This window comes from Dermacentor variabilis, chromosome 11 (genome assembly GCF_050947875.1).
Source record: "Dermacentor variabilis isolate Ectoservices chromosome 11, ASM5094787v1, whole genome shotgun sequence".
In the NCBI taxonomy this organism is placed as follows: Eukaryota; Metazoa; Arthropoda; class Arachnida; order Ixodida; family Ixodidae; genus Dermacentor; species Dermacentor variabilis.
In genome coordinates this window covers 123,468,783-123,495,269 of record NC_134578.1, presented here as the reverse complement: position 1 = coordinate 123,495,269, position 26,487 = coordinate 123,468,783, and the positions used below count along the sequence as shown (strand labels likewise).

At 44.9% G+C, this 26,487-nt stretch overlaps 1 protein-coding gene across 1 annotated transcript in view; it reads left to right on the top strand.

Moving 5' to 3' along the window:
- Positions 1–24,141, top strand: part of LOC142564191 (putative cytochrome P450 49a1) — a 151,289-nt gene extending 127,148 nt beyond the window's left edge. The window contains exon 9 of the mRNA XM_075675094.1: positions 23,897–24,141. Coding sequence (XP_075531209.1) covers positions 23,897–24,013 — 117 coding nt within the window. The 3' untranslated portion in view covers positions 24,014–24,141. The remainder of the gene's footprint in view (positions 1–23,896) is intronic.
- The last annotated feature ends 2,346 nt before the right edge of the window (positions 24,142–26,487 follow it).

Here is a 26,487-nt window from a genome sequence, read left to right as displayed (position 1 = left end):
TTCTATTCCAATTATGCAAACAGCCCTCCGCGATTGGTCAAAAATTTTCTTGGAACGCCTCCCCCCCCCCCCCCCACTTCGACTCTCTGTCGCGGCGTCACGAAAACTGCAATAGCTCTCCATCTGATATGACGTATACGCACTGATTATGCATGATTGTACCGAACAAAAGACGCAAGCGGCTTTTAATGTTATAGTATCAATGTGACTATTCTATGTTAAGCCCAAATATTTACCCCCAAATATTTTTACTAGTTTACTTTTCAAACAGTCTCATTATTCGGATAACAAGTGAAGATTAGTTCACTTTTGCGCTAAAGCAAATATGTCAACATTTTGAAGCATTTACACTCCTAACCACCTCTTGACACCAGGTTTGTACTACATTTTTATATCCTTGTAGCGCTGCCATGTTGCATTCGTCCTTGATTTCTTTATCTAAGTTATCGTCTGAGTACAACCTAACTGTAGAGGTTATGTGTTTACCAATGTCAATGATTCATATTTAAAATAAAATCAGATCCAATACCAATCACTGTCACGCGCCTCAAGATTATGGAACAGGGGCAGATTGATCGCGATCAACGAATAAATATTTTATGTAGAATGAAGCCTTAAATGTAGATCGAAGAAAACTTGTTAGTGGGATAGCCCGTGCTCAGCATCAGCCTCTGGTGAAATGATGTGTGCATATTGCTTGTGATTGCGCGTATGCGGCGCCTGCTCCTAGCCAAATTCTTGCACCAAACGCAACGACAACACCAGCCCGAAAGCCCGCGTCTGCTGCTGAACGAAGCCGCAAATGATCCATGTGATTACTGAACGTGGAATGGAAATTGTGTTGTAACATTCAACCTTAGCACTAGACTGGTTCGTCCATCGCGGTGCGTATGCCGTGAATATATATATGGGAGTGCTCTCTGAATATTGCTAAAGGCGCAAAACCCGAAGCATCAGTTTTTCAGCAGTTACCATCACTTTTGTAGAAACCTGTACGTTGTACAATAACATTCTAAAAGACACGCTCCTCGTCCACTTTGTTGTTCTTTCTCTGGTGCGGGTAGTTTACTCTGAACTTCTAACAAGAAGACCATATCAATACGCATTATGCATAATGCGGGAAGGTAGGCCCACGGCAGCCGCACTTGCCGTAGGGTTTTCCACCTTTCCCCGCAGCCTCGCACGCCACCCACAGTTAGCCTGTCTTGTGGAAACAAATATTATTATATGATCAATGTTATCAGATATTATAGTTTATTGAGTGCAATTTATAGCACTCATCCAGAGTTCTTAAGCTAGTCATGCATTTAATCTGTTTTAGATGAACATTCTACAACATGCTACGTGGTAGTCATTTTAAGCTGGACTCCTCCAGCCAGAGAAAGTACAAATGAAAGCCTCAACGTTCATTTCTATCTGGCATTCCTGTACATATTATATTTGCAGAATTTCATGCCCGCTTGCATTTCCTGCAATTCAATGTTCAAAGCCTAAAAATCTGATTCCTTTTCTTGCTGTTGAAAGGCTGCCTCAATATCGATAGCAAGCCATAATTACTCATTCTGAAAGTGTTAAGCAATGACTATATCTCTAAGCTTATAAATAGATTTTTCTTCCATGAACACAATTAAGTTAAATTTCTCCCTGACATTAACAGCCACGGAATGTGACTGGTTATTTTCACAAATACCAGGGTGCAAGCATTCTGGAGTTTCTCCTGGGCATCCGCATGCTATAGCGTGCACTTCTTTATCACGTTCTGGTGTTGCAATCGCAGCGATGTACGCATATTTTTAAATATGTTGCAACAAACTAATTTATTGAACTTGGTTTTAAATTTTATGCAGTAACAACCACATTAATAAGCCAAAAAGCTGCCGATTCAGTGCACATGTTGCAACCAATGCGAAGTGAAGCTTTTGTCAAGTGGTCAATTGAATGCTCATAAATTAACTGTGATATATACAATTGGTCTATTTTCAACAATCCAACATGTCATCTTTTGGAAGGTTTGTTTATGCACCGCATAGGTCGCAACCTTAATGTCATGTAATGGTTCGCACTGCACTGTTCACAAACCATACGAAAATGCAAAGTTCAGTTAGTGTAGATCCACACTGCGAGACATCAAGACAGTGACGTTTGTTGATGAATGGATGGGGCCAGGTGTATGCAGATGAATGAATTACGTGTGCTTACGCACATACCTATTTATTTACCTCCCAGGCTGTTGGATTCGAATATTAGGTGAGGGGAAATCAAAGAGTAGTTACAAAACGAAGAAAGGCACAACTTTAAGAAAAAAACAGCTAAAGAAGCAGCGCCAATACAATGTACTAACTAGCCCAACGACGTGTTTCACAGGCACATTATACACTACATAACAAACGATACAAGAAAGAATTGCCGCCCATGCACCCGGTACAGATGGTAAACCGGTGAAGATGAAATGTCCGGCCCCGGTGTTTATTTCTGGCGGTTTATTAAAGTCTTTCTCAATTATTGATTATGTCTGTGTTTCTTAATGAGGTTACGCACACGTTTCGCTTGGGTTTATCTCATAGTTTATTTGAAATGCCACACATCACGCTTCGCACAGTCACCATCATGGAGGGTGCAATGAAGGTTCATTGTGTTAATACAGCGGGTACATCAAAGTCTTTCTCAATTATGTTGCGCATTTTAGTTTCATAATGCATTAATCCTAGTATTTATGACTCGTTTATGCACTGTAGTTATCGAGTCCCACACCAAGGCTGTACATTTCATTTAATTAAATGCGGGGACACATTTTTTAAGCTACTGCGATGTCGGAGAGACTGCTGCAGGCGCCCTCTGCTGCGACAAACGACATCGCTATCAGTGTAGCCAATGGCCCGCCACAGGTTTGCTGCGAGATAATTATGTGATCATGATTTTCTCTTAACGCTGTCCCCCTCTTTGTCCCTTCCCACCAATAATACGTAGAGAAATGTATATGTTTTAAATGCATAAGCATTTCTATGCCTACCCAGCGAAACATTTTTCCGTCCGTTACGTAAGACGTATGCAATGGCTCATACACCCGCAGTGGGTTTTCCGTGTTCGGAACACGAGTGTTTCACCTAGGCATACATGGCTTTGCTGCAAAAATAATGATCATTTTCTGATAGATACCAAGACGATCATCAGATGCACTAACAAATGAAAGTTTATTGAACATGTCGAGTAAACGCTGGTTGAGAAGCAATCAATCGAAGTTACACAAAAAGGGGAAGCACAAACTGATGTGTGTCCATACAGATTCCAACAGGAAACACATCCATCTCTGAAAGTGTAACAATAGCCATGCTGACACAAGATTGTTTCAGTGTCTCTGCACCTACACTTCCATAGTTTCTCTAAGCAGCCGAGCTCCGCAGAATGCTAGCTTCTTCCTCGACAAAGCACTCTCGACATCTGAGAGTACATTGTAGAGGAAGAAGCTAGCATTCTGTGCAGATCGGCTGCCTAGAGAAATTATGGAAGCTGTAGATGTGAAAACGTTGGGAGAATCTTCTCAGTATGGCCTCCATTAGAAAGGGCTGCATTTCTTGTCAGGAAGCACACATTAATTTTTTCTTCTCCTTTTTGTGTATGTTCGGGTTATTGTTTGTCAGCCAGCATTAAACATTTTTGTACATTAAACTTTCAATTGTTAGATCATCTCGGTTTTCCTGTATGTCCTATTTGTTCTCTGTTGCCGTTTGAAGCCAGGCTATTCTTAAATTTTTTTAGACTGCAACAAGTCACTTTAATGGCCCTTATAATGGCTTTGTGTACCTTATATAATTTTTATTCGGGCAATTTCGCAAGAGCGTACAGTGTAAAGCATAACAACAGATGCACTAACTTCTAATTAGAAGGTTAGTTGGGAAAATACAGTGATTTGTAACGGTTGCCAGAAACCCGTACAGAAAGAAATCCTGATAAACACTAATGCTTGCTGCACCCATACATAATAAAAACAGCAAAGAAAGAAAATACAAATAAATATGCAAAAAATTGGGAGAAAAAGCATTGTGATCACCAAGAATGCATGCGGCTACCTTCCAAGAAACCCAATTTTTTTACCAACGGCATGGGACTTTGAGAATGTGCTTGCATAAGGAAGCAGTCAGTCGATCTATTGGAATAAGAAAAGTGTTTCTTGAAAGGTGCTGGCATATACCATTTGCGATTGTAATGATCTTTTTCTCCTGGAATTGGAATTTTTCAGTATTTTCTTTCTGCAGCATTTTTAGTTATGCTTGGTTACATCAAGCACCCATTTTTATTTAGCCTTCAAAGCTGCGTCTTTTTTTTCTTGTAAACTGTATAAATCGCTACATTTTTACAATGAATTTTAGTTTGAAGTTAGCCCTCATCCGTCTCTAGTGTCATCCTGTTGATACTGCTTCATGCTATGCACCCTGGCAACATATATGTGTATGTGTATGTGTGCTTGCGCGTACGTAGATTTGGATGTGAAATCAGGGCTGTGGGCTGGGGTATCATTCTTCTCCTGTGCAGCCTGATGAATTCATTAACTATAGTGCAAGAAAAATACAATGGACAAGAACGTAGTTAAGACACAGAGCGATTCGTTCTTGTCCGTTGTCAATGTGTTGCACTTTAGTTAATAATGAATACACGCCAACTCGTCAGGTTTTCTATTTTTATGTCGGGCTCATAAGCCTGCTTCTGTCCTGGAATATTTTCATGGCTATGAATCCTGTAATTTAATTTTTGGCCATGTGTTTGCAAGTCGCGTGTCAACCTCCTGATTTTCCTGACAATCTTGTATGATGTGCAGACCCAGACAGTTTCTGGTGAGTCCATGCAGGCGTGCAGGGTGTTGTAGTCTGCAAATTTGCAGTGCACTGTTGTTTTTATTGCTTTCAGTTAAGCTTTTCAAGGTGTAGGATGACCTGGAATGGTACTCGTATGGGGTTGCTTTACGTATTGTCATACTACTGTTATACCGCTATTGCCACATTAGTGTACTATATGTGTCTGATGTTCGCTCGCATCTTCATGATTAGCAACCTCCTCCATGTGTTTGGCAGTTGCATATAGTCTCCTTGCTTAATTTTTTGCTTCCATATTGCACGGAATGGGCCTGTTGTCTTTTCAAGTTCAGGTGCTCCGGCGGTTGTGTTTCTGAAGGCATTGGTAGTCCTCTTTGCATCTGATATGCTGGCTGGCATAGTACCTTGGGACCAGGTTCTCAGCTCTTGAGGCAAATAATTTGTGCTGCACGGGGCAACACAACTCTGTCTCGGTGCTTGTTCGTTTGCTCTTTCTCACAGAGGTCTTCAAGCATGGTACAGTTGCAAAGACTTGTCAGTTGCCGATGCCTGTATTCGATGAGTGGTCTTTTTTGTACGCTGCTGGTATTGACACCGTGCAATACCTTGGACACAGGTACAGCATCTACGATTCTCCATAGAGGCCGCTCATCCAACCCCCATCATTTCGAGATTATTCTTTTCCCCAGGCGTAGAATTTGGGTCCGCACATAGCATAATTGTTTCACCCACGTGCCAGCTCTGCCGCCATGGTCTTACACTAGCTGATGATTTGTGGATCTTGACTTGCGGCTATATTTGTCCAGCTATGTGCAGCGCGATGTACAATCTGGGATAGTACTTGATTCTGGTCTTTTTTCCGACGCCGATGTAAGCTGACTTATCAGCTTACATCGTCCAGGACTCCAGACATCGTCCAGGAGTCCAGACTGGCGAAGAAAGTCTGCAGTGTTGTCGAAAGCTTGTTGCATCATTCTTACTTTCTGTATAAGATAGCTTTCCGATAGACTGTAGTACATCATAGACTGTAGTGCTTCTTCAAGTATGCCTGAGCAAAACGAGAACAAGGTGAAAGCAGGCACCTTGTTCTCGTTTTGCTCATCGTCTTGAATTTCCATCTCCCGCCTTCCCGTGTTTTCCTTGAAGTATGCCTGTATTGTTGGCGTGGGTGGGCCAAATGTATGTCCAACTCCCACCTAGAATTTTCTGTCTTTCGATGGTTATTGTTGAACTTAAGTGCTCTACCGGAAATGTTCTTCCTCATCGTTCCTCTTATAAGAGTAGCATGAGGTACTGCTGTTAAAAGCCTCTTCTCTCTTCATTCTTTTATAAGCGGTATTACACAATGCCCTGCAATAATGTTTCTGCTGCTTATGGCCAACTCATATCTGCCAGAAGGGACAACTCTTGAAAATGGTTTCCTTTGTGCTGTGTGCATGATGTAATATGAGCATTTATGTCTTGACATTTACACATCTGTAGAACCAGCTTCCTGACAGAGTACTTGCTATGCCTCGTCATGCTTATTTGTGCAGTGCTGTTGAGCAGTTGCAGGGGCGTAGCCAGTGGGGGTTGTTATGGGGCTTCAGCCACCCCCTACCGAAATTTTTGGTGCTGTCATGCATCGCTGACCAAAACAACCCCCAGCACCGGAAATCATTCTGGGTTTTGTCTAGAATATCTTTCTCATGCTCGAAAAGACATTTCAGCTCGAACATTGCGAACTCGGACTGGATTTCGACGCAACGCCCATGTACCTGGAGACACATAATGCAAGAAGCCCCATGCAAGCACAAAGTTTCAAGGGCGCTTCGATTGCGAGCGGGCTCGCCGCGGCATCTCGCGGAGGCCGCAGTATCTACGGAGCGCATAGATTTCAATTCTGAAACTTTATGGGTATAAAGTTTACAGAAAATTTTGATGCGATAGGTGCATTGACATTTCCAAAGTTGTGCTTTAGATATTAAATTGGGGAACTTTGTGTATTTGACGTTGTTATAAACATTGAACGCCAAAGGTCCATTGACTTTTCTAAAGTCGTACAACGGACCATACAATAAGACAATCCAAATCAACACACTGTCAGACAAGTTGACAAAGCGCGCAGCGAGGTCCGATGAGGCGAATCGTTGTGCTGCTTTATTTGTGCCGTCATGTCACAGAAAAAAAAAACATGAACATTTTTTTTTTCAACCGCGCCAATGCACCCATGTCAAGGGACTAAATCCAGCAATGGTAACTACGTTCTTTTTTAGCTTTTTTTGTACTTTGAATTTTATTCGCGAAGACCCCCACACTGAGCCTCTTCAATTTTTTTGTTTTCGCTGCCCGCGGGCTGCCAGAGCCAGCCAGAGCGCATGCGTAGTTCTCGTGTCCCCCCGACCACAGTACGGCGCACGTTGGCGCACGTTCGTTTTTCTCTGGCAAAGCAGATTTTCGGCTGGCAGAGTTTTAGACACTTTTCAACTAGCAGACGCCATAATTGTGGGGACTCGATGGATTTCAACACGTTCGCTTGAGCGCAACCTCTCCGGAAAGTCTTGTCTCGCCGGTGTAGGATACCGAGCACTATGCACCAAGCGCCACACATGCACTATGCATTCTCTCTGCACCAGGCGTCTTACAGTTTCTTCGATATTCCTTCGGTAACCACATTAGGTGCCCAAAGTAGCCATTCGATTGTGACCAACATGCTTTCCTTCGAGCCTTTTTTTTTCATTTCCGTGCCCCCGACCCACAAAAGGAAAAAAGCACCTTGCTGCGGCGCAGCGGCTTGTCGCAGGGTGAAAGTTCGATTTTGTCACTTCTTTTAAGCAAAGTGATGTACTGAGGGAAGCTTCAGTTGCCGGATACTCTTACTATATTATTGCGATAGGAATTATATGGACACTCCTAGGCTAACTACTGTCATCGCCGTTGCCCTCATGTTCCATATAAAGTGCAAGTGCGATAGCATCTTGACCGCGCGCCGCGTGCTGTACGTGAGAGTTAAAGCGTCGGGGGAGGGGTAATGGGTGAGCCGACGATGGTGACTCAGTCTTGCATGGACAAGGAAGGAAAGCACGGAGGAAGCGCGCCACCTTCCGTCGCGCGAAATACTTCAGGAGGAGTGAAGGGAAGGAGGGGGCGGGCCTTAGGATTCTGTGATCTGTGTTTGTGTAATAAGTTTATTTTCCCTTTTTGACGCATTATATACAGTGACTTTTTCTCAGATACGTACATTTATTGGAGACTTATACGCATATTGAAATATCTTGTTACGTCGTTTTGTGTATACGTGCAGTGAACTTGATTTCCAGCGAGACTTTCTTGCCCTTTATCAAGCTGTTTTTTTTCGCATTTGTATATTTCATTGTGTCTTCCCATTTCTAATGTACGAGGGCGAGTCAAATGAAAGTGATCCAACCCATTCGACGCAATAATGGTTCAGTTAATTATCTGCGAGGCATGCGCGTAGAACACATGCATCTCTCATTTACAAAAGTTACGCAAAAGTGAGGATAAATGTTCTTTAATGCTCTCCTACACTGAGTTGGACATGGATGTGTGACATAATGGACGCTGCAAAAGTTGAACAGCGTGGTGTCATGAGGTTTTTCACAGTTGAAGGTGTTTCCCAGAAAGAAATTAATCGCCGTATGGCTGCCGTGTACGTTGAACATGGTATTTCACTGGTCACTGTGAATCATTGGGACAAACTGCTCAAAGAAGGACGTGAAGGTTCCAAATAAAATCCAAGACCGGACCAAAGCCGCCGTGCAATCACCCCTAACACAACTGCAAATGTTGATGAGGTGATTATATAAGAACGGAGGATAAGCGTCGATGAACAAGCAGAGCATGCGAACATGAGCCATGGTTCGGTTCGCAACATAATTCACGAATATTCGGTTATCTGCTCATGTGTGTGCAATGAATGCCCAAGATTTTGAACCACCGCCAGGAGACGGAGAGGTTCGGCGCTACCTTGAGTCATCTGATCTGGTATCACAATGAGGGTGGCGGCTTCTTGTCTGCAGTTGGGACCGGGGGCGAATCATGGTGACACTATTAAGAGCCTGAAGTACGACGGCAAAGCTTACTGTGGAAACATTCGAATCGACCGCCCCAAAGAAAGCAAAGACTATCATTTCCACGGGAAAGGTGTTGTTTACCTATTTTTCGATCGTCAGGGGCCATTACTGATCGAATTTGCTAAACCTCGAGATACTATCAATAGTTTCCAGTATTGCGAAACGCCGAATCGGCTGCGTGCCGCAATAAAGAACAAACGACATGGAAAATTGACAAATGGGGTCATCTTGTTCGACCACAATGCCGGTCCCCACGTCACTGATGAGCCTAACACAAAACTGGCACAGTTCAAGTGGGAAACGCTGCAACATCTGCCATACAGGCCAGACCTCTCACCTTGCCACCTCCACATGTTGGGTAATTAAAAAAGAACAGCTCAAGGGAACCATATTCGTGTCGGACGATGACGTGAAGGAGTCAGTTACAGACTTTTTGAAGTAGCAACCTAAGGAGTTTGAAGTGGTAATCCAAGGAATCACGCGAATCATTAGTCAGTGGGACAAATGTCTAAATAGTCATGGAAACTACTTTTAAATAAAGTACGCGGTTTGTCATATATTTGCACTAGCTCACTTTCATTTGACTCGCCCGCGTATATTTTGCAGAAATCCTTCTTTTTATATGTGCTCTCAGTTGTGACTATAATTTCAGCGTATTTACACGGCGGCAGCTGCTCCTGCGCAATGCATTGTAACAAAGAATAGCGTCATCAAGATTTTCCCCTGGCCGTAGCATTTGTACAAAAATATAAATCAGGCTCTTGAATGACAAAGTTTAATTAAAACATATGTCCACATCATGTGCATATTATGGCCTTTACACTTTTCATATCAGCGGCATTTAAGCAGATGAGCTAAGCGCACGAGCACTTTCCATATCAGCGAATTGAATCTAAGCACACGAGCTTTGTTTTTCCTCTGACTCCTACCGAAATGCGGCTGCCATGGATGGCAATTCTACCCCTCGTTTTGTGTTAGCAGCACAATGCTATAGGCACAGTGGCAGGGGAATAAATTGTACAACAATTTGGTTGTCTACAGGTTTGTTTTTTGTTGTCTGTATGTACACAATACTTCGAATAAGTTTGTCATTGCAAAAAGCACTTTCTGGTCCTTTATTGAATGAACCCCATTGTGTGTATAGTTGAAATGCAGAAATTTCTTTTAAAATACCAGGGTCATAGGTTCTTGAAATTAGCATGGTATCTGAATAATTATAAGAGTAGTAATCACAGCGGATATCGTTATATGCGTTTACACCCTTATATAGGTTGTTACAAACTTACTAGAAACTGGTATTAGAAACATGTAAGGCATGGATGTTTCTGCACACTCAATAAGCTGTGAACGTGCAAGAACCGTTCGTACTTAAAAGATTCAAAGATTGACAGGAAGGGATGCGATTGGCTGGCTTCACTGCACAATTTCGATTAACTTTTCTTTAACGTGTCCTCTTCTACTGTTTCATCTCCACAAGAAAAGGCTCTTTGCTTGCTTTTCGCATTGTTGCACTACATTTACATGACGGTGCAGGAGGGTACGTTGTCACTGTGCCACTATAGCAAGCGAATAATTTGCCTAATTTACTAATTGTAAAGTTAATTACCATTCAAAGCAAATGTTAATGCAGATGTAGTAAGCATACAAAGTCCGCAACATATTCACTATTTATTGGTTTCTGTACCGGAAAAACAATTCTCCAGAGAATAAATGCCACTTAACATGCATGAAATATGAGAAAACAAAGTAACGACGCTGTTTATTCAAACCACGGAGTTAAAAGGAAGCTGAAACGGTTTTCAATTTCCATGAATTGCTGGGATTGGGAAGAACAGGCCTAATAATATACGGTTCTGAAATTTTTTTCTTCGTTTTGTTAATATAAGGGGCGGAAATCGCTTTTTAATCACCCCCGCGGACACGCCCCCATCGCTTCCTGGAGCGCCGGGTGAAGTGGTTGCCAGAGGAAAGAACCGGCGAGAGTGACGTCATTCGCGGGGACCGAGCTGCCGGACCGGCGTGCTGGCATGCGCTGACATGCCTCTTTCCGTCCTGCGCTTTAGTGAACGACGCTACGAGAGATCTGCCGCCGCCGCCGCTCACGTTTATTTTCCTTTGCGATTTTCGTAAACTGTTCTTTCCTTCTGTGCTGCCTGAGTGCCTACAGCCAAGGGCGCCCAACATGCCCTCGTTCTGTGCAGCATTCGGCTGCGCGAACACAGGCGGGCGAGACGATGTGGTGTTTCACAGGTTACCGAAGGACAAGAAGCTTGCAGCGCAGTGGGTCCGTGCGGTGAGGAGAGATAAGTTCGTGCCGACGAAATCAACTGTGCTGTGCTCGGACCAGTTCAATTATAGCCGGATAGCCTTACGACAAATGCGGAAACGCGTTGTTGCTAGCGTTGCTATACTCTGTTTCATACATCAGGTGCAACGCTGTGGAGGCTTGAGATACTTCTTGCAGTGGCTGCGTTCGCACTTAAAAAGTTCGGTGTTTCTTGCCCGATTTTTTAGAAAATTTTCCATATATAAGCTCAGTTCCGAATGAAAAAAAAAAGAATTTATCCATAGAAACAATCCCCGTACTTATACGGCTGCTAACACGTTCTTTTAAATCAATTTTCTTTTCGGCATTTTTTAATTGCAGCCCGTCGCGGCAGCTTCACATGCATGCTCGCGCGAGCAAACGCCGCTGGCACGCTGCGAAACATAGACGGAAACGCGCGCAGTAATAAATTCTGGTGACCGGACTTCGTGCGTAGCTTCCGCAGCGTTGCACCTGAGGTATGAAATGGAGTATAGGCTTGCCTAGTGACATTCGACGTACGGTTGCAGCTATCGTGTTTAACACAAGGCGGTGCTACAACTGCCTAATATCGTTATGTCAACACTAGCATGCAGCAGGCATACCGATTCTTGATCGAGCCACAATCGCAAAGTCGTTGCACCATAGTATGAATATTGCACATATAATACCTCTGGCCATCTCTGGATGTGTGTGATAAGCAACTTCCATGACTGTACCTCGCAGCTCTGCATGTGCGCGCTTTGAAACGCGGCACTTACGTTCGCGATCGTGTATCAACACTAAAAAACCACGGGACTTTAGACAAGCAGCGGCAAGGTGCTTGACATCGCGGAATCGCACCCGTGTTTACAATCTAATGAGAAGTTAGTGCTTCGGCACTCTTCCAGCAGCAATTTCCCAGTGACACTTTAGCGCATTTTTTCTCCCGTCATTGGAACGTGCAGCTACATGGAAAAAAACATACGTACCAGCTAAGATTTCCAACGCGCGAGAAGGTGCACACATCGCTGTCGCTGTTGGCACACTCAACATCGTCGTTGCCGCCATTGTCGCCATCGTTTTCCGTATCGGCTGTCGGTTCGAACATGTACGGCGAAAATACAAGCTGTCCGAGACAGCGAGAACGTTCATAATGCTTACAACTCAGCTATGAAGCCCGAACAGAACAGAGTGCTACGCTCTGAAACGGCGGCGCCGACCGGCGACTGCCGCGAATGACCTCACAGCGGCCCCGACCAATCGGCGGCGTTCGCGCGATGCCCTGAGGCGCTGGAGCGCGTTTTCTTGAAAAAACAGCCGCTTGCGTTTGTTTCCGCCCTTTTTGAACTAGATATTCGTGTTCAGGGGACTCAAAACTGTATAATGCCGCAGAGAACAAATTTTTTTCGGAAAGTGTGTCAGCTTCCGTTTAATGCTGTCATAGAAAATTCATTACGATTCTTCTTCATTAAGAAGAAAACAATAAAGCTGGCTTTTTCCTTGTTGGCATCAGGAGTGCTGACGTCTGACCGCTTGAGCCTACGTGTTTGATGTTTAAAATTTTGTAAGTGAGGTGAGATAACATTTTAAGGTGCATCGGGAAATTCACGCTTGAAAACCGACAAGAAATGCAACTGAGCTGTACTGTGTTCAGCACAACGTTGAAACATCGGGTACTTGGCTGCCTTGTGATTTGCCCTTGCCAAGGTTGAAATTATGCAAGCTGCTCCGTACGCTTAATTTTTGTAGCTATTCAAAAAAAGAAAATTGTGACGACTCCAAAAGGCCATGTCGCCTAGTGGGAATCGAACACCTTGCAGTATTAAAGGGAAGCTGAAGAGTCTGTCGAATTCAATAAGACGCTCATATACGGTTGCGGGACCTTATAAACCATGAAGGTAAAATTTTGGGGGGGATTTCTCACTTAGGAGCGACGCAATCGTCGGTTAAAATTGCGCTGTAGCTCCGTCCCCCGTCGAGCGCCGCGAGCTGCTGCTGACGCTGACGATGCGAGCGGAGACCGGAAACCGCGGCTTAGTGACGTCAACACTGGTGTTCCTCTCCTTCGCAGTCTCCGCCACCGTGTCTGACCGGGCTTATTTCTGCGTGCGTGCCGTCCTAATCTGCTTCGCTCGACCCTACATTCCTTTGTTTGTGTGTATATAGGAGTGGTAGTTGACGTGCGCAGCATCAACTGAACTTGTAGGCCGATCATGTCGGCGTTCTGTGCAGCCGCGAAACAACTTCAAGCGCTCAAGAACAAGTGTTGTGCTCTAACCACTTCCGTGACGATTACTACCGGAGTTTATCAATACTGCGTGCTTTGGGTTCTAAAAAAAATAGTTAGCACGCTGAACGGAAGGTGCATGTTTATCGCCCACCCTTGACGCAGGTTTCATCGCCAAGCGCCGTGAATTTTCTATTCGCACGTGTGTTGTGAAACAGCCTGCATGCAGCTACCATAACGCAGTGCAAGCGTAAAGTTTGCATGTGTTGGAAAGCCTGCTCACGCCAAGACGCCGCGCTCCCCCTTCTCTCGCACACATAAGAAACCGACCATCTCACGTAGCCGACGCAATTCGCCGGTTACGAGTAGCGTGCGGATGGCGCGCTGATGAAAGTTCTATACTACACGTGCTACAACAGCCGGTAAGCTTTTCCTGCGTTTAAACCGTCTGTGTAGATTGCCGACAGCTTTGGGGCAGCGCACAAATGCTGAAGATCGCATCACCGCTTACGCTCTACGAGGAGGCATGCAGGAACATAACACTACAGTTGTTTGCCCGGAAACGTACTCACTGGAACCCTGAATGCAGCTTAGCAAAAAACATACTCACCGAAGAACATTGCCAATACAAGCAGATGCTAACACTTCGCTTTCATTCGCGTGGAAAGCAGTGATTGCACCAGCATTTTTTGCTTCTTGGAGAGGCCGGCTCTTCGCAATCGGCTCGAACATGTAGTATGTACAAGTATGTACGTACGTTTACTATGTACAAGTATAAACCCCTTACAAGTGATCTTGCACGCGACAGCCACAGCGCTACAAGCGAGGCGATGGCTGTCGCGTTCACTCGTCGTCTGCAAGCCGAACTCCACGCGAGCGACGGCTTTGAGCGACGACTTCCCGGTATGAGGGCAGCAATATACGCGCCGAAACTAGCGTGACGCATGCTTTATCAATTTAAGTTGATGTATTTTACTGAAGAAGCAGCATAAAATATTTCTGAAGGTCTTGCACTGGGTTCTTATTCTTGCACGTGTAAAATTCAATAGTTTGCTCGTTCCGTGCGACAAACAGTAGTATTTGAGTTATGTACATCCAGTTTCGGCGTCGCACTATTGGCTAGTCGCTCATAGCATTTCCGGGCGACGAGCGACTAGTTCTAGATTTCTAGAAACGAGCGATCGAGCGACAACACCGAGCGATTTGTTCAAGCGTCGGCCCGTTTTGTCGCTCGAAGCCGTCGCCCATCACCGTCGCGCGCAAAATCGCTCTCGTGGAGTTTGGACTTAACGCCGAACCTCAGAGAAACGCAAGCTCTCGAAATTTTCCATGACCGTCTCAGCAAAATGCCACCAAACTACCTTGCGCCGTGCTTCGTGTGTAGCGGCAGCAGTCGGTCCGGACAAACACCATTGTTGACGTCACGAGGCACCCGACCAATCACAGGCGGAAACGAGGCGCGCGAGCTGGGCGTGTCTGCTGCTGCAATTTTCGTCGAAATAAGATATGTTTGCGCTTTCTTTCGTTCAATTTCGATGCGATATTCGAATTCAGAGGGTTGAAAACCACGGCGTACTGCTCTTCACTCACTTTTTCTGGAAAACTTTTCACCTTCCCTTTAACTCGCAAAGGTGTGTGAAGCAAACGTGAAAATGCACTTCTTTTGCGGCGTAGCGTGTCAACGAACGCATCGAAATGGGAGAATGGAATCTGCGGTAGAAGTTTTTCATTTTCCCTTTGCATACGTACCGAATTCGGCAATCCACGTTTCCGCGTATTGCACTTGTTGAGCGAGACGCCATTTCGCAAAACAAACCGGCGAAAGGGTTTTTCGTTCAATTTCGACGGAAAATCGCAGCGATCGCTAAGATGGTGCTACTCTGGTGCTACCAAATTTATTTATTTTGTCGGCCTCAGAAATGAGGCGGGCGTTTTCACTTTCACTTGTCCAGATTCGGCGCGTGCGTTCAAAAATGGGCTTGCAACTGCAAGATTGCAAGGTAAGGTTGCAACTGCAAAGGTTGCAAGAACATTCCTACAGATTAAAGAACGCTGATCTATCACATTTAGCAACCCATTGCCAAGCTTGCAGTTGGCGGGAGTCGAACCCGCGACCTTGGGCAAACATAATTAATGTACACTTAATGACATTAGAGCTAATTAAGGCGCTTGAACCCAGGACCACTGGTGGGAGAAATAAATAGGAAGTAACGCATTCGAACAAAAATTAGAGGTGATTTTAAGTTCTAGTCAGCGCGCAGTCTTTCGCCTTCATCGTCTTTAGTGTAAGCTAAAGTGACTGTCAACCTTTTTCTGCGAAGCTGGTGCCGCTGACAGCATTTCTGCCAGATGGCTCAGTTCGCATAGCGTTTGGCTTCAATTTTGAAATAACAATATGCTTTACAAAGATGGTAAGAAGAAATAAATAACTTTGTGGTCCTCCTAAAATATACTTTTCGTGGCACCGACTATGAATTTTGTGTGGCCAACAAAATCGCTTCTTTACCTTGGGAAGATGCGTCTTTTTTCTTTCTTTCTGTTTTCAATAAATCACCAGTGAACTGCTTGTTACATACTATGTAAATTCGACAGACGGCCGCTCCCACAAAATGGACGTGGCGGCAAGCGTAAATACACAAAACGCGCGGAAAGGTTACCTTAAAGGCACGTGGCTCCAACATCGGGAACCGTGTCCTCAAAATAGGTGCATGTGACTTTCAAGGCGTTTAGATAGGAATGGGGTGTTACATTTATCGCGTTTTTCCTCCAAAAATAGCCGAAAATGATGTTGCTCCTTTTGCTCGCCTGTTCATGAAATTCTGCGGAAAAGTCGGGTTTTGTGTTTCGGATGATTTAATGTAACGATATACACAGTTACTTTGTTTCTAAGAAAAAAAATCGATGTTGCCTTTGTTTACGGTGAAAGCAAATCCTTGCCAAGACGGCTCTAGAATAAACTTCTTTCCCCGACTGTGGCCCGATGCGGCAAAGAGTCGTTCTGGCATAGTTATCGCGCGTTCCAGAGAAGGGGGTTAAACATGCGGCAACGCGCACCTAATGGCGTTTGCAGCTGCCAATAGGTGCTAATTGTTTTATGCTCTTTTATGCATGTTTCACAGGTACATTTGTAGTAATAACTTTAACTGCTTGCCGCTACATGCTCCTGTGCGCACACCTCGACGCATTCACAACGTACTTTGTTTCATGCGCATTTATGGTCAAACGCAACCATTGAACTCATCACCATTACCTTGAGCTATTGCACATTAGAACTGTCTCCGGAATCGCACTGCATCCACCTCCAATTGTCAAACATTCCGTGACAACCTGAATTCGTTGCGTGTTAATATTGTATAACGATGTTGCACAATGCCATTTTTATTATATAATTACTGTTGCCCCCTTACTCAATGCCCTTCAATGGGCATGTGAGGCAGTGTGAATAAATAAATAAATAAATAAAACAAGGCTATTGTAACACTGGCTTGGCAACAGCTTTACCCATAATTCTTTTGCTTAAGATCTAGGCAAGTAACTGTTCCAACTTTAATAGTGAATAATCCGGAACATCAGACTCCACCTTTCCGCGAAATTTTAATAAGCGGAGAGCAGCGGTAGCGGCAAAATTATTTTTCTGTGATTATAAGAGAAAAATGCCTGTTCCTGTATGAACAGGTCACAATCGGCTAACAGTGCATGCCGCACAAGAGTTGCATGAGACTTGTGAGTTTGTTTCCGGCAGTAGACGAAGCGTAGTGAGTTTATTAACAGAAAAGCAAGCCCTGCATCACCGACAACACTCACGACTGCCGATCACTGCATGTCCCCCCATCCCCCCATTAGCGCCCCCCGTTATGGCCACACTGTTGATACGCTCTCTTCACTTCTTTTGCTGACTGATGGAGAAGAGTGTCCTTAAATCTGCAGTCTCAAGCAGTGCTCCCACCTGTTGCTATCATATATGTGGCGCCACAGTACTGCACCTACAGGACTCGAGTGATACAAAATTTGGAGGACGCTTAAGCTTCACCTTTGCGAGCGGAATGCAATAGCATTTAAGATCCCTGACTGCTTCTCACGATTCCCGGCAACCGCACCTTATGTTACCGTCATGTTTACCGGGAAACACTGGCGGTGAATGCTATGCACGAAGGTCAGCGTTCTCGTAGAAACGCGGCCTCTTGCTTACTTGATTATTATGATTCTTACCCCCCGAAACCGGGTAGTGGAAAATAGTCACCTAGCCTGCTTGATTTAACCAGGTGTGCTATAGATGCTTTTTGTCTAGCATCCTTGTATATATCTCTTGTCTCTTTTTTTCCTTCAAAATCTACTTTGTACCGCTAGCCATGACAGCCATGACACTCTCGTATCAATCTCCTGCCTGCTTTTTTGGACCAATACTCTAAACGCCTCTTGGTCATCTCAACTGTTGACCGGTTGTCGCATTCGTCCACTCTAAAGCCAGCCAAGCGTTTCAAGAAGGTATAAGTTTCCAACAATTCTCACTGGGTGAATCTCTTCGCATTCCATGAGGATGTGCTGTGTGGTTTGCGGATTTTCACCGCAGCATACGCATGCCTCATCTATTTTCGAATATTTGCTCCGGTATGTTATTGTCCTCAGGCAACCGGCTCGAGCCTCAAATAGCAAGGCACTGCCCTTTGTGTTATCGTACAGGTTTTTCCTTATAATTTGTTTCTTTTCGGTCTTGTCAATCTCCATGATCCTTCTTTTATTTCCGTTCCTTGCATCCAATTAATTGTCTCTGTTTCTCTCCCTTTCTTTCTGATGACTCCTGGTTGCCTACGTATAGTTTCAGCTACCTTGTGCTCGCTTGCCAAATTTCTGGACCTCTTCTTGCATTCTGTGTCCACGCATTTGAAGTACAGATACTTGTGCACTTTAGCTGGCCATTTATTTTCCTCCATGTTGCGAAGTCTTTCGTCAAAACTAATTTTGCTGTATGTTTCGCTGACTTCAAAAGAGGCCCAACACATGTCACCCTGCAGTGCCTCATTTGTGCATTTACCGGGGGCACTTAAACCCAACCGGCCTATGGATCTTTGGTTAACTTGCCACCCAGAGAATATATCCGATTTTAAGCATCATTTGCGAATGTTAGCGCTGGCATCTTTACTCTAATCGAGATTCCACGCACTACCTAATACTTATTGTGTCCCTACAATGCTCTGTAGGGACACAATACTCATTACTGCAGTATTCCGCTCCCCCTTTATTTTCAGATTTTCTTGGTGGGTGTTTGAGTGAGTCATTACTTCGTGTATGTATACCCCGAGGCAGGCACGTAGCCAAGTGGGGGGGGGGTGCCCAGCAGCTTCCCCCCCCCCGAAATTAAGCGCCATAACCACACCCACGCCCCCACTCCTCACACAAATTTCTGAAGCGCCGCCACATCAATGCTGAGACTTGACAGCTATACATCAGTCCAGGGAGTTTCTGTTGCACCATTATTCAATTACGCATGCAGGATAACTCAAGCCCTAATTCACTGTTTTGTAGTAGTGTTTCAATGCGCTTCGCATAAAACGTGATGAATGGATGGATGGATGTTATGAGCGTCCCCTTTGGAACTGGGCGGTGGGTTGTGCCAACAAGCACTTGCTAGTATACTGCCTAATGTCCTACCTAAGCTAAGAATAAAAAAAATATAAAAAATAAACACTATGAACTCCCACGCCCAAATTTTCTGATCCCCTATTGCTAACTGTGCTTCTGTACGTCTCCGTTTTTTGTCGTTTCCCTATTTTTTGTCCACCAATCCTCCAATCGCCTCTTACGATGACGCGCATCACCGCATCACCGATTACGTTGATGCGGTGGAGGCGGGCGCCATCTGGAGGTGTTGCAAATAATCGGGCGCGCCGGTCTATGGCAATTGAGATTTGCGCACCCCGCAGCGCGCAAACATTGAAGGCCACGACCTCTCAATGAATGGTCGAAACGCTGGAAAAAGGGTTTGTGTCTTGAGTTTTCTCGTAGGACAATTATGTCTTCTCGTATATTCAAATTACAATCCGATGCTATCAGGTCTGTATGTATGCTGTGTGTAAGTCGTATTTCACGATTTTTCTGACATACTTTATCTTGAGAAATTCAATTACTTCAGAATCTTTCTGTACGCTACATGGAGGGCCGCCTGGTTGGGTATGCGTGGTTCGTACTGATTTTTTCCAATGCGATGGTCAACGAGGGACACCGGAATCTCTGCGACACGGGGCCTTTAACGCTGTCGCGTTAAAGCGTGGTTTGCGAACGTCGCAGCGTCGTCTGCTCATGCTGTGCTCGCACTGACAAATCTGCGCTGGCAACTATTCATTGCTCGAACACTCATTTCAATGCAATCAAATCCTGTTTGTGTGCATACTGCGTGACAACGTGGTCACAACGCATTGCTACATTGGTGTAACGATTGTCCCGCGTTTGTTTGCTTCAAAATGTACATTGTGTTCAGCTTTGGGTTGCCTCTGTAGCCGGACTGCCGCCTCTGTAAGCGGAGTGATGCCGACGGTGCTTTGTTTAGTAGCCACGACCGTCCTACAGCTTATAAGAACGTCTCCTGTCTTGTTACTCCTTTCTACTGGGGGAAGGTGCAAAGATGAGGGGCGTTTATTTTTTATGGCGAAAGCAATACTGCTCGCACTTTCGGCCTATCGGTGGTCGTGGCGCCTCCTTACACAGCTGCGCGTCACGTGACCATGTGACGTCACGCCAGCCCGAGAGACGGGGCCCCAGCTCGCGGCATCGATGGTGGAGGTGAAGCCTTGCGCGCCGCTGCTGCGGCGCTACCGAGAGAGGGCGCTCGCTGGTGTGACGTCACGCTAGGAGGATAAATGGGGCTACAGCTCGGCTCCTCGCAGTGGTCGGCGCGCTGCCTTGCGCTGTGTCGGATGATGTATAGCCGTAAGTTTAACAAAGGGCAACCATGTCCACACCATCAGCCGAACCAAGGCGCAGCCAAGGGTATTGCTTTCGCAATCTTCCAGGCTTAACCAAGCTAAGCCTTCAGCCAATTTTCGTATTGCCGATCATGTCAATGTAAAATTACATCCGTAAATTTCGGTCGTGTGATGATGCTTCCGGGACAATTAGAGGTACGTCACAAACATATAAAGAACGCACAATAGCGTTCGCCGATGTCTGTAGATTGCTTCTTATTTGTGGAAAGCGACACACGCTGACCTCTTTGATAGGCGCTATCGATTGTATCGATATTAATTTGGATTCGGTACTTCTTAATCATGAAGTGCACTGCAGTACCGTGATGCAGAGATTCAGAAAAAAAAATTCTGATGCAACGTTTACTTTAAATTTTTTTTGCTGTTAACATAGTTTCAGCGTTAGAAAATGGCAATTTACGTTCTCTGTGTTCGCGCAAAATGAATTTTTGTTCATAGAAAGTATTTCGTTCTCTTTCTGTAGTAAATAGCCAGTCAGAGGGTCACTCACAGTGGCTTATAAGCGAACACATGGTCGGTTAGAGATCATGCTATTTTCATATTGATTGCCACTGGAAGGGCGTGGTTTTGCATAGACAATGAGTAGCTGACCATGGAAATGGTGTATTGTTTCGATGTTCTCCAACAATAAGGGTGTTTATATATGAGAAGCACCCACTCACAGGATTAGAGAGTAAGGCTGCGCGAGGCAATGAAACGTACATATGGCTATAAATTCGTTTACGCTTCAGCGCTCATTGTTTATTTCGAAAGCCCTCCTCCTGAAGCTCGGTCTGTTAAGCTCCTTGCTGTCATTGCCGCGCTCGCTCATTACGTGGCGCGCAGTCGTAAAATACCCATAAAGTACGGTCGCTATAACGAAAACCTACTCCAAGGTCCTTCTATTCCACTTCTGCAATCAGACCTCGACAATTGGTCAAAATTTTTTTCGACCAACGCCCACTTCGCCCGTCTGTCACGTCGCGACAACCACGCCTACTCCATATCTAATATGATGATCTACAGAGTGATCATGCGGGATTTCCCCAAACAGAAGAAAAAAAATCATTTATCATTCGACGCCATTTTCGTCATCAGCCTCTCCTATTGGTGAAATGCTTTCGGGCTGGGTCCACTTCGAATGTCTCTCACGGCACCTAGCTAACATCACGAAAACTCATCCCGTCAGTCTAACCTGTGACGGAGTGATGCTTTACTATGCCGACAAAAATGAATTTTTTTTTACGATAGCCGGTGACTGTCCCGCTTGGCGAGGAATAGAAGGCGGCTGCCCTCCATCGCTCTGGCACTGGCTACTCGAAGCTGCCGGCGAGCATAGAGTAATTTGCCTACAATATAAATTTGTTTTTGGCAATGTAACGTTGTCGACCCCTTTTATCAGGTATCTGACATTGCTCTGCCAACTCTTCTTTGCTAAGGGTCCGCTTAAGTGGCAGCTTCAGCCTCCCGTTCCACCTCATTGTGGTTTTCGACGAGCCACCACAAGCAAAGCAAGGGAAAGCGAATGAATCGAAGACGCCGGCACACCTTCCTCATTCCCTTATGCCCTTTCACTGCGCTGGCTGGGCCCCCAATAACAGCCTCTCCACTCCAGCATGTGCTGACTTCTTGAGAGCTAAATAGATAAGAAAAGCTCTCAATTTTAGCAATGCCATTGGCTTCGAAAACAAAGAAAAGTGACCTTCCCTAGAAGCGGAGAACGTTTGATTGGGCTTTCCAGAAAATGATTTGGGTTACCGGCCAGCGTTAGCGTCAGTGGTTACGTAAATTTGATGTCCGCAGATTGGATTAAAAGGAGATTGGAATCGTTTTAAGGTATACTCTTGTGTTTAGAAAGGCGCTATAAATGCGGCAACGTTTTGCGTTATAGAAATCAGAAACAGGTAGTGAAAGTGTCAAGTTTCTTGGCCCTGTATATATCCGTGACATTCCTGAAGCCTAGAGAAAAGGGGGTTAATCGAGGAGCCCGAATTTTATTAATCATATCACAAGAAGCCAACAAACAAAGACACCAAGGTCAACATAGTTGAAATTACTTGTAATTACTACCTGAATTAAAGAAATGATAAATTAATGGCAACGAAAACTGCATGAAGAAACAACTTGCCGCAGGTGGGGAACGATTCCACGTCTTCGTATTACGCGTGCCATGCCCTTTTCACTTTTTTTCTCGTGCATTACATAACGAAGGTGTCAAATCGGGCAACATTGATGCCTTCAGGTAGCATGCGTAGGTTTATTGATCAGTTGACTTCACCCAGGAAGATCACGCACTCGTGACGCCTGTGGCAGAAAGGATGTTCCATATACGCCGCCAAGGTATATCAGTGGTGGCGCTGGCTAACACTCCCAAGGCTAGTTCTTGTAGTAAATGCAAAAATACCCAAGCAAGTAGATAAGGAAATAGCGCCGCGGCAGCTCTATTGGTTAGAGCATTGCACGCTTAACGCGAAGACATGGGATCGTTCCCCACCTGCGGCAAGTTGTTTTTTCATCCACTTTATATGGTCATTAAATTATCATTTCTTTAATTCAATTAGTAAGTAGAAGTAGTTTCCCCTACGTTGTCCTTGGTGTCTTTGTTGGCCTCCTATGATTCCTGAAGCCTGCGTTTTTGATTTATTTCACTTACTGATTTTTCTTTATTTCAAGTACTCTATAGGCAAGATGGCGTTTTAGGGAGAACTGGGACAGGAAAAAAATGCATTGCAATATGTTCAAGAAAAGGCATTGCAGGCAGTAAAAAGAATTGGTCAGCCACCCCGTGGCCAATAAATGGTCTTAAGTGCTTCGAGGAGATTGAACCAATCAACTCGCATAAAATCCCTTGTCAAGCAGTGAACCCTCCTATCGATACTACGACCGCTTGATCGCGTAAATATTGCCAGTTTACCCAAAGAGAGAACAATCAAAGCTCACAGTTATCGCTTATGAGTCAATCTTGCTTAGACTGTGCGGCTAGTTTACCTTATAAACTTGTGCGACGTGATCTGAAAGTCCGTGTAGATTTTGGGGAATCGTAAGAAATTAAGTACCACTATCCAGTGGTTACGCGACATCTTTACAGGTGTTCCTTTTAGTAGAGAAGTGTTTGTGTGGCTGTGTTTTGCTTTTTGTCGTTTTGTCAAGCGGAAGGTGCATTTGGCTGCTCCTGGCTGTTGCTGGGTCGGTTGTTATCTTTGCGGAAGGTAAAGCGCTTTTTCTGTGTGGATTATGGTGCCTACTAAAAAAATACATAATTTGAGCATCGTCATTCTGGCCTTCTCTACCAGCCTAAAATTTTGCTTTTGAGAAACTGCTTAGTTTATCTAAAGACTTTACTATGAAGAAACTACCTTAGTCTTTACTTAATATTTGCTTACAGATGCACGCTGCGTTCTTATATTTACAGAAAGTGCACTTAGTAGGCGATTTTGCGTGTTTATGATCCGATAATATTCTGAATGGCTAAAAACAAACTACTGAAAGCGCATTGTGTATGCTTCGGTGAAAGCTATTACAAGTTTTCTTGTCTTCTGCAGGTGCTGCAAAGATACCGCGTGGAGAACCATCACGGCGAAATCGGTTTTGTTACACAATTCACCAGTAGGCCTGAAAAGCCAGCAAAGTTTCGGTTTGTGGAAGTTAGCACTAGTTAGCATTTAACATATCTAAAAGCTAACAGAAGCCGTGGTTGCGGTTACGTCGTCATTGTGAAGATTGTAGCCTTCACCTGAAGTCAGAAATTTCGTGGAGAAATAAAGAATATTTTCCAATCCAAACGCACACGAAACGTTAAGGTTGCAGCGCCGCTTGTAGTCACTAACAATGTGCCGGAGCACTACCTAAATGTACCAAACGTCTTTTCAATATTCTTGCTATAATGCGGGTGTTCTGATTTGATTGTCGCCGACTGGGCACCTACCCCATGGTCAAAGTTGTCCACCATGATGAAACGTTACCTGGGCCACAACAGACATATTCAGGTATTTTCGATTGTTATAGTGGCATAAAATAAGTGCCTCACACGTACACATGGCATTTCTTATCCGCCTATTCTTCATTTCCACAGCAGGTCGAAGACCTCTCCCAGCGATCTCCAATTACCCCTACCTTGCGCTAGCTGATTGAAGCTATGCATGAAAATTTTCTAAGTTCATCATAGCACCTAGTTCTCTTGCTTTGATGGTGACGCTGCCGTTCCGCGAGCCCCTATTCTGTAAGTCTACCACGCTGCCAGTCATCTACCCTACGCGTATGGCCTTCCCAGCTTTATTTGTTTCATTTATTTAGCAGAAGATCGTTTACCCCAATTTGCTCTCGAATTCACACACGCGTTTTGATGTGTCTTAACGTATCGCAGAACACTTTCTTCAGGATGTAGTGGCACCTGAAAGCGGCCAAAATATTCAACAATCCCGAAGAGCCAGTCGGGCTATGCCAGTCGACGTTAAAATAAATATGGAAGGCGTAGTGATCTTCAGCAAGACACTCCTTCACCAGAATAGTGATTGGTCTCCCTGGGGAGTTGCTTGCCTACTACTTCCCTCGTGACTTGCAATTACCTCACTTTCTCTTTTTTCAAACGAATCCCTTTTGCCCAACCGGGGCGTTGTAACGCAAATCTGTTTAAAACTGTTTCTAACCCAAGAGCGCTATAGAATAAGGTTACTCCAAACTTTTCTATTCCAATTCTACAATGAACCCGCGACAATTGGTCGAAAACCTTTCGCGCCACACCCACTGGGCCTGTGTGTCACGCGACGTCACGCAAACCTCGAAAACAACCATCAGATGCAGTATGTGCACATTGATTATGCCTGATTAGACCCAAGGAAAGGAAAGAATAATTAATGTCCGACGCTTTTTTCGCCACTAGAGAGAAAGGCGCCGTTTGACTAATTGCTATTTCTCAAAACTTTTTGGGCGGCGCCCATTTTGCCTATCTGTCACAAGGCGTCCCAAAACCACGAAAAGTCATCCCGTCAAGTTACTTCTCCGCGTTAAAGATGCATGAATATGCCCAACAAAAGTGAATTTTTTTATACATCCGGAGACTGCCCCGTTTCGAAAGGAAAAGAAAATGGCTGCCCGCGAATCGCTCTGGCACTGCCGAATCAGAGCGGCCGGGTAACATAGATTTATAGGTGTTTAATAAAAAAAAATATGCGTGGCAGCATAAGGTTATCGAGATGTTTCGTCAGTTACGACTCAAAACGGCAAAGACGTTCCTTAGGTGCTTCCCACAAGGCAGCCCCCTTCATCTGTTCCCTACCCTGCCCTTGACGCAGCCCTGCCGCGGACTGGTGAAGGGTCAACAAAAAAAATGTCCCTTCAAGGTGACGACCAACACCGGATTCTGTAGACGTGGTAACCACCGTGAAGGCCAGACTTCCCATATCGCTTCAAGCTGACCAGCACGCACAGCCCACTAATTGGCGCAAGGGGCCAAAGGTCTTCTGTGGGACCGACCTCGAAGTCAGGTTCCCAGATTGCCATGTGGTTACCTCGTTTGCGGGGGCGATCGCGTAACATTTGAGGCGGAGTCCATCGGCACCGTGCCACTTCATGGGTAAGCTTTTGCGAACGATTCCACGATTGTGACTGGGCGAGACAAAGTTACAAGATTGCGCATTCTGGTCACCTAGAAATATTAACTGCTTCAAATGCGGACATCTTTGGTGCAGTGAGGTGTCCTGACGTCTGGTGACATGTGTGTCGTGATGTGCGCTCATACATGTGAGCTTAGACATTTAAAGATCTCCTGCATGGAATGGACTTCTATACCTGGCGCCAATGTGAATACTGTGAAATAAACGTTTTTTTTTCTTTCGCTCCTACTCCCACACCTACCCATCTGTGCCTGGAGGACTGCTGGCCTAATCGCTACTCCGAGCCACAACACGGTACGTATCCGAATTATAGTTGCCGGGAGCATGTATCTATTTACATATAGTAACTTCTGCCTGGCATTGTAACGTTATTGAGCCCTTCTGATACGTACACATCGCTCTGCCAACTTTCAATGTCCACGAGCTGAATACTTGCCCAACTTCTCTACTATGCTAGCACCACTGTGTGCCTTGTTGACGAAATGAGTCACCTGGAAATGGGAACAGGCGCACTAAAGCGC